At 43.0% G+C, this 9,380-nt stretch overlaps 1 protein-coding gene across 1 annotated transcript; it reads right to left on the bottom strand.

The window, feature by feature from the left end:
• Positions 1 to 900: 900 nt before the first annotated feature.
• On the bottom strand, positions 901 to 4,613 carry SLC35G6 (solute carrier family 35 member G6). The gene is given in 8 exon segments (XM_045824700.1): positions 901 to 1,142; positions 1,145 to 1,229; positions 1,232 to 1,301; positions 1,303 to 1,462; positions 1,465 to 1,515; positions 1,518 to 1,581; positions 1,584 to 1,831; positions 4,604 to 4,613. Coding segments are annotated over 8 exon segments (930 nt in total).
• Positions 4,614 to 9,380: the final 4,767 nt, after the last annotated feature.

Here is a 9,380-nt window from a genome sequence, read left to right as displayed (position 1 = left end):
AATATCGCTGAATATACATGAGTGAATCAAGATGGCGAGACCAATTACTTGTCCGGAAGAGAGGCCTCCTAGAACGGTTGGGCATCCTCTGGCCTCTAATGAATCCCAGTACGGAACTCAGGTTCTGGATCACCGGCTTGAGCTGCTCAAACAGATCTCAGCTCAGAAGAAAGGAAGGATCTCTCTCCCAGACTTCAGCCGGAACGAGGCCGGCAGCTGTCTGGGAGAGAGATCACGGGACCGGGGCGGGACACAGGCCCTGGGGGATTCAGGGTCAAGGCATCTGAACTTCAGGGAATCCTCCTCCTCCTAGAATATTTCAGAAAAAAATATTGGGGTGGGGGGATGGACTTCTAATATCTTTCCAAAGCGGAAATGAACACAAACTGCACAGCCACATTCACAGTGATCCTTGTTTGACGTCAATGTCACGTCACCACCCCAAGTTGTGGGCGAGGCACAGCCACCAGGAAGGGAAACCTCAGTCAGGGCAAAAAGGCACACTCCCTTCCCCCAGCGCAGCAGTTTGCCGTGTCTGTTAGCCTGAAATCCCCAAACATTTCAGTCCCAATGATCTTTTCCTTGTTGCAGAGGGAAAAAATCTTCCCATGGCTCCTGGCCTGCCTGCTTTGCCGCTTTCATCTGCTCCTCAGACCTTACTCTTTAGTTATGCCCTGATCCTCTAGCTGCTGCCTAGATTCCACATCTCTTGGTCCCCAGGTTTGTTCCAGGTTTTCCAGGCAGTCCCTTTCTACCAAGTCCTCATGTTACCCTTGGCTCCAAGGGGCATCCCTCTCCCACACCAGTTCTTTTCAAATCATTTGTTCTCCCATGTTTTTATTCCAGTCTCTATTTCTCCTGGTATCCCCCAACTCCAACCCCCAGCCTCTCAAGTCAATCTCACTCCTCCACCTGCCCTGCCCTCTCATAGCTGAGATTGTGGGTGGTGATGATGCCAATGTTGCCCAACACAACCACTGCCCCGATAATGTCACAAGGTGCCACAATCTCAGAGAGCACGTAATTCTACAGCATCAGAGCGACCACCACTTCAGAGTCCAGGACGACACACCCCAGAGCAAGATGGACCTTGTTGACCACATAACTCACACACAACAAGGAGACCAGAGGGAGATCACCACTGCCCCCACACAGCTCCAACTCAGAGGCTCATTGGGCAGCATGGGGATCTGCAGCAGAAAGAAGCCTGGTATAGAGCCCACCAGCCCCCCACCAAGTCAAACAGGAAAGCCACTGTTAGTAGGCAGAAGGGGAGGTCCAAGGAAAGATATACCAGAAGCCAAGAGCAACGTCTGGCCATCCAGGAAAGTGAGCACATAGCCCTGGGCAGTGTAGAGGTCCTTGGTCCCCTTCTGTAGTATCCCTAGTCCAGGTCCCACGATGATGATTAGTCCCATAGCGCTGTTCAATAGGCCACACCAGTCTTAGTGACTGAGACCTGGCCCTTGAGACAGAGGGCAAGGAGAACAGAGCAGATGGCGAAAGAACCTTTGGGACAATGGCAGCATTGCCAGCAGGCATCACCTGAACTGCACTATAGGCACGTTCAGTGCTGAAGACACAGTAAAGAGGGCATGGAGTCAGGCCCAGCCCTGGACATCCAGAGGTTCCAACAGTGAGTCACCATGCAGTTTAAGTAGTAAGGCAATAGGGAGGTGCAAGAGGCATTAACTGATAAGCAGCTCCAGCAAGGGTAGGTGGGAAGTCTGGTAAACTAGCTAGGAGAAGGGGCCCATGAAGCCACCGGGTGGGCGCCCACCCAGCAGGGCTACAAGCAGACCCTTGGTGGCAGTGCTGGTGCCAGAGGAGGCTGTGTTAACAGTGGGAATTGTAACCTACTCCAGCATTTTTTTACATTGTTTCTGTAAGTGCTGACTAATATGTAGCTTTTAGATGAACAGCATGTTTGTATAAGAATCCTAGAAACTGCCCTGGCTGGCGTAGCTCAGTGGATTGAGCACAGGCTGCGAACCAAAGTGTTGCAGGTTCGATTCCCAGCTAGGGTACATGCCTGGGTTGCAGGCCATAACCCCCAGCAACCGCACATTGATGTTTCTCTCTCTCTCTCTATTTCCCTCCCTTCTCTCTCTAAAAATAAATAAATAAAATCTTAAAAAAAAAGAATCCTAGAAACTAACTTCAAAAGATACAGACTCTGACCTTCAGGCATCCCAGCTCTTAGGATTCTCTCTGCTCTCCCTCTCAAGGCATCAACTACCTTGAAACGCTTTGCTGGTGAAAGGAAGCAGGTATGTGGGGAGTTGACAGACTCCAAACTGGGTAAGTCCCTGGTGTGCACAGCCAGGAGCCCCTGCCCCACCACTTGGGTTCTTTGAACCATTTGGGATTCCGTGGGAATTAATAGTTGCCACTGGGTGCTAGACACAGATCAGTGACGAGAAAAATCACAGTTCCCCTATGTGGGATTTGGTTGGAGTGCTCTTTTGGTTTTGGTACATGGACTTCTGGGTATTGTTTGCCTTTTTTGTTGTATACTGCTGTTTTGTTTGTTTTTTGTGCTTTTTCTTTTTTCTTTATTTTTTGAATGATTAAAAGTATTTTTAAATTTTTTATAAATAATTTTCCTAAGTTGAAGACGTTTATTTATTTTTAGAGAAGGGGGAAAGAAGGAGAAGAGAGAGAGAAACATCAATGTGCAGTTGCCTCTTGTGCAGCATGGGGGCATGGGGGACCTAGCCTGCAACCCAGGCATGTGACCTGATGGGAATCAAACCAGTGACCCTTTCGTTTGCAAGCTGGCACTTAGTCCACTGAGCCACACCAGCCAGGGCAGTTAAAAGTATTTTATTGTATCTTTCCCATTACCATTTATCCTCCTTATACCCCCTCCCCCAGCAATCACCACCCTGTTGTCCATATCCATGAGCATGTTTTCCTTTTGTTCAATCTGTCCACCCTCTATCTGCCACCCCCACAGCTGTCATCCTGCTCTCTATGAGCCTGTTTCTGTTTTGCTTTTTAGTTCAGTTTGTTCATTAGATTCCACACATGAATGAAATCATATGGTATTTGTCTTTCTCTGATTGGCTTATTTCACATAACATAATATTCTCTAGATCTACCCATGCTGTTACAAATGATAACATTTTCTCTTTTATGGCTGAGTAGTACTCCACTGTAGAAATGTCCCATAGTTGTTTTATCCACTCATCTACTGATGGACACTTGGGCGCTTCCATATCTTGGCAGTGTACTGCTTATTAATTGTCCGTTAGTTTTGTTTCTCTGTTCTTCCGTGGGAGGAAGTCAGTTTCTGTTTCAGATGGCTCTTGTCTATATGAAATGACACTTTGGTTCTCTCATCTGTCTGAAATGAAAACTTTGATTACAGTTGTTCTTTGCTTGCTTCCTTATCATCTGGGGACTTGGTTCAATCTTTGCTATTTTGTACACACTGGGAATCCTCTGTCTCCTCTGTTTGGACTTTGTGCCATTTTGGACCTTGTCGAGGACATTTGTGGTATCAGTTAGTGTGAGATAAGATTCTAAGGCTAGTCTCACTCCCTTAGTTTGAGAGTACTTGTTAGAACTTTGTCTTTGCTTTAGATTTTGTTTTGTTTGTGTTTTGAAAGATGTTGCTCAGGCCCTGGCTGGTGTAGCTCAGTGGATTGAGCACTCGCCTGAGAAACAAAAAGTCACCACTTTGGTTCCCAGTCAGGGCACATGACTAAGTTTCAGGCCAGGTCCTCAGTTGGGGGCATGTGAGAGGCAACCCATTGTTTTTCTGGCACATTGATGTTTCCCTCCTTCTATTTCTCCCTCCCTTTCCCTCTCTCTAAAAATAAATAAATAAAATCTTAGAAGGGAAAGAAGGAAGGAAGGAAGGGAGGAAGGAAAGGGAGGGAAGGGAGGGAAGGAAGGGAGGGGCTCAGTCTCAATCCCATCAGCAAGTCCATTAGGTCACTTCTAAAAAAATATTTTATTTATTTATTTTTAGATAAAGGAGGGGAGAAAGGGAAGGAGAGAAACACCAATGTGTGGTTGCCCCTCATGTGCCCCCACTGGGGACCTGACCTAGCCCCCAACCCAGACATGTCTGGGAATTGAATTGGCGACCCTTTGGTTCACAGGCTGGCGCTCAATCCACTGAGCCACACCAGCCAGGGCAAATCACATTTTATACTAAAATTGTTTTGCCAAAGTTCTGGTAAATAGGATAAGATCTTTTACATGCAAGCCTTCATATTGGTATGTTATAAGGATTCTACTCAGAAAGGATTTAAACTTATGGTTCAAAGAGGGAGTAAAGATCTCACTCCCCTTCCAGACAGTAAAACCCAGAGAGAGAAAAAAAAAATGAGACAATGAGTCTTTTGAACATCCTAAATCCTTCTCCTGGAAGTCCGGAAGCTGCGGCAGTCCAGGGAATAATGGGGAAATTAATGCCACCCTCAAAACCTGTTCAGGCTGTGGGAATAGCAGGGGCAACTGCCCCACCTCAATGTAAAGGAAAAAACTGGCATTTAAAAAAAATTGAAGCTGTGCCAAGCTTGATATTACCCCTACCTCTTTTTCAGTCTCCAAAAAGTTGTCAAGGTCACTAGATAATGAAACCACTCACTTTTGAGCATGCTAAAGGAATGCAATAATTACCAAGGATCCAAATGGGTAATTTGTTTAATTGACATCTTTTAAAGTTATTAACATAAAATATATTTGTTTTTTCCCTGGGTTTACAAAAAAGTTCATGTTATCTCTATTATGCCTTTGAAAATGTAAATGCATTTCAGAAACAGGGAAAAAACTGTTTCTGAAATTATAAAATATATTCATAAATTTTCCAGTCTAAAGAATGCTAATTACTTTTAGTTTTCACTAAAAATTGAAAATTCTAATTAAGTTGGGGAAGAAGATATGGTTTTAGTAATAAAAGGTGTAAGTCATGGCAATATTTTTTTAAGAAAATAGAATTGAAAGCGGGTTGTTCTAAAATTGGTTATTTCTACCTGGCTGGTGTGGCTCAGTGGACTGAACGCTGGCCTGTGAGCCAGAGAGTTGCTGGTTCAATTCCTGGTCAGGGCATATGCCTGAGTTGCAGGCCAGGTCAGGTCCGCAGTAGGGGGCACACTGGGGGCAACCATATATTGATGTTTCTCTCCCTTTCTCCCTCCCTTCCCTTCTCTCTAAAAATAAATAAATGAATTGAACAACTTTTTAAAAAAGAATAAATAAATAAATAAATAAAATAAAGTTGGTTATTTCTATCTTTTTAAAAGATTGTATTTATTTTTCCCTGGCTGATGTGGCTCAGAGGATTGAGTGCTGGCCTGCAAACCAGAAGGTCGCCGGTTCGATTCCCAGTTAGGGCATATGCCTGGGTTGAGGGCCAGGTCCCCAGTAGGGGGTGCATGAGAGGCAAACATACGTTGATGTTTCTCTCCCTCTTTTTCACTCCTTTCACCTCTCTCTAAACATATAAATAAATAACATCTTTTCAAAAATTAAAATAAATATCTATTTTTATTTATGTGAGAAAAACACTGATCAGTTGCCTCTCACATGCCCCCAACCGGGAACCTGGCCCACAACCCAGGCATGTGCCCTGACTAGCAATCAAACCAATGACCTTTTGGTCTGCAGAACAATACCCAGTCCACTGAGGTACACCAGCTGGTGCATGAAGTCAGTTATTTCTGAATGAGTTAAGAAGAAGCAAATCAAAAGGGACTAGGGAAGTTGCAGAAAGACTGTGTACATTGTAGAAGGATTGTGTAAATGACAGAGGGTCTGTGTAAGTTGAAGTCAGTCTGTACAAGTTGAAGAAGGATTGTGTTAGAAGGAGCCAAATGAGAAAGAATTGAGGAAGTGAGAAAAGGGTGAGAAAGATTACAGGAAAGCTATATACATATTATAGAAAGGAAGGACATTGGGGAAGGAATTCTGGAGAACTGACAGAAATGGAAAAAAAGAAATAAGAAAGAGCCCTGACTGGTGTGGCTCAGTAGTTTGGGCATCGTTCTGCAAACTGAAAGGTTGCCAGTTTGATTCCTGGTCAGAGCACATTCCCAGGTTGTGCACCAGATCCCTGATTGGGGGCCTGTGACAGGCAACTGATGGGTGTTTTTCTTGCACATCAATGTTTCTCTCCCTCTTTTTCTCCCTCCCTTCCCTTCTCTAAAAATAAAGAAATAAAAATCTATTAAGAAAAAAGAAAGGCATATAGATAGATGATAAAGCAAAGTCATAATTTCAATGGCAAATGAAAAAGCCAAAAGCTCCCTTTGACTTTCCAAAACCAATTGTTATTTCCTTACAGAAACCCCAGGTACAATTGACAGGAAAGAACAAATTAACTGATTTCTTAGTCGAATGTACTTTCATTTGTAATTCTGTTATCTTGAAATGTTGTTACAAAAAAGTAAATTTCTTTGTCAATTACATTATAATCTGATATACAACTATATCATTTTAAATATTTTTTGTCATTTAGAGACCATCAATATTTTACTCTGGTGCATTTGCAAAAATGTTACATCTTGCCCTGGCTGGGGTGGCTTCAGTGGAATGAGTGCCAACCTGTGAACCAAAGGATCACTGGTTCAATTCCCAGTCAGGGCACATGCCTGGGTTGCGGCTGTCCCTAGTTGGGGCATGTGCAAGAGGTAACCGATGGATGCTTCTCTCTCTCTCCCTCCCTCCCCTCTCTCTAACTATAAATAAATACAGTCTTTTAAAAAAGAAAAAATGTTAGATCTTCAAAGATCCATGGAAAGGACTCTGACTTACTCTAAAATATTAATTTATGAGAATAAATTTTAAGATTATACTTTTGAAATAAATGGGGATTTGTGGGTCTCTGGTGAATGACTGGATTCATGGAAATACTGGTGGATAATTGGGATAAGCAAGAATTGATTGTAGAATTGAATGAACTGAGGATAATAATTGTTCTTATGACTTGTTTCAAAGTATTGCTGTTTTGCTCTGGATAGTGTGGCTCAGTGGATTGCATGCCAGCCTGGGAACCAAAGGGTGGCTGGTTCAATTCCCAGTCAGGACACATACCTGGGTTGTGGGCCAGGTCTCCAGTGGGGCTGTGCAAGAGGCAACCACACATTGATGTTTCCCTCTCTCCCTCCCTCTTCCTCTCTCTAAAAGTAAGTTTTAAAAATTCTTTTTTAAAAAAAATTTGGCCCTTTCTTTTTTTTTTAAGATTTTGTTTATTTATTTTTAGAGAGGGGAAGGGAGGGAGAAAGAGAGAGAGAGAATTAATGTGTGGTTGCCTCTTACATGGCCCCCACTGGGGACATGGCCTGCAACCCAGACATGTGCCCTGACTGGGAATCGAACCTGCGATGCTTTGGTTTGCAGCCCGCGCTCAATCCACTGAGCTACGCCAGGCAGGGCAGTTTTAAAAATTCTTTTAAAAATATTGCTGTTTTAGATTTCATTTATTTACTTTTAGAGATAGGGGAAGAGAGGGAGAAAGAGAGGAAGAGAAGCATTAGTGTGCTAGAGATACAGGGATTGGTTAAATATCACATGCCACAACTAGGGACCTGGAGTGCAACCCTAGCATCTGCTCTGACTGGGTATTGAACTGGCAACCTGGGTATTAAACTTTTGGTATGCAGGCTGGTGCTCAATCCATTGAGCCACACCAGTGAGAGCTGACTTAAAAAAAAAAAAACGTGTTTGTCAGAGCAATTTGGTAAATTGTAACAATACTGGAGCATTTCTATTGTTCTCCCTACTTGATCTCTCCAGAATTTAAAAACAATGAGTATTATTCTTTTCATGGCAACACATTTGTTTTCATGAATCCAGTAGGAATCATTTTTTCCAGTTTCCAATTGTGGTTTTATTAACCAAGACTTTGACTGGAATGTCATGTTTAAGAGAGACATACCTAGGCTCTGGATATCACCAAAAAGCTTTAAAAAATAAAAATTGATTTTGAAGCTGATAAAAGCCCGTTGGAGAAATGGCCTGATACCTTCCTTGTTTACATGGTTCACAGCAGTCTTTCCAGGTAAGGAGTGAAGGTTGCTTTCCTGTGAGATGGCAAGGAAGAATCTCGGGACATTTTGGGGATGTCGAGAACTTGAGGAATTTACCCAAACCTGTAGATATTGCGAGCAAAGCATAATGGCAACCGTGTGGCTTCACTTCCTGGCCCTGAGGGGCTAATTAAAGTTCATTCTTTGAACTTTGAAAATTCCTTGTCACATTCCAGCAAAGTAGATTTAAGAAAGCCTTATATAGGGGGTAGGGGAGTATAAGGGGACTAAATGGTAATGGCAAAAAAAAAAATGCAATACAAACCTTATTTAAAGGTATATAATCAATTGCTATTCTTGTGTTTTTGCAAATAATCAGGTTTAATGGAAATTAGATTTAATATAAATGAATTGGTCTTGATTTGGCTCTTTGATGAAAATGAGGGTACTTTTAGGATAAAAATTCTGTTTCAATAAAATCTATAACACAATTGTGGATATTAGACTCTAATTCAGTAAACTGTAAAATTTTATTTTTCACCTATAAATAGGACTGGATCCTGAATTTTTCTAGTTTTCTTAAATGTTTTGGCTACAACTGTCTAACTTCCATGGAAATGGAAGAAAAATTGACAGTGGGGAATTGTAACCCACCCCACCATTCTCTTGACATTTCTTCTATAAATGCTGACTCTGACTAATATGTAGCTGGTAGATAAACAGTATGTTTTTATAAGGATCCAGACTAAATTCAAAAGATAAAGACTCTGACCTTCAAGCATCCCAGCTCCAGGAGATTTGCTGACCTTCTGCTGTGGAGCCAGGAAAATGTAAAGCCAGGATGATGTGAAGCCAGAACGACTAAACCAGGATGATGCACACCAGACCATCACTTGCCTTATCACAATGGACTGTGTTTCTCTTCATGTAGGTAAATTTTCAACCCCTCCCTTGATTTCTGTTCTGTTCCCTTTCCTTTCTTATAAAAACCTCTGCCTGCACTGAGATGTTAGAGATGGGCTTTGAGACATGAGTCCCCATCTTCCAGATGGCAGCACCTGAATAAACCACTTTCCTTTACATCAGCACCTGCCTCTTGAGTATTGGCTTTCGAAGTGGCAGGCAACCGGACCTGTGTTTGGTTACAGCTGAGAAGAGTGGGGGCGGGGTGTGGAGGGTGGCAATGACTGGGCAAAGTCAGGCAGATTGAAGTAGGGGGTGACTTGTGCCAGCCTGTTAGGGAGATAGGAGCTTGAACATTAAATAGTCATAGTCCAGGGGACCAGGGGTAGGGCAAATGCCAGTCTTGGGGTCTGGGACCCTGTGGGACAGTAGAGAGGCAGGCTGTCTTGTTGAGGAACTTGGGAGCTAGGAAGGGCCTGAAAGACCAATGAGGTG

The sequence above is a fragment of the Phyllostomus hastatus genome, unplaced genomic scaffold (genome assembly GCF_019186645.2).
Source record: "Phyllostomus hastatus isolate PE091 unplaced genomic scaffold, TTU_PhHast_1.1 phas_scaffold_55, whole genome shotgun sequence".
Lineage (NCBI taxonomy): Eukaryota > Metazoa > Chordata > Mammalia > Chiroptera > Phyllostomidae > Phyllostomus > Phyllostomus hastatus.
This window is presented reverse-complemented; position numbering and strand designations above follow the sequence as displayed.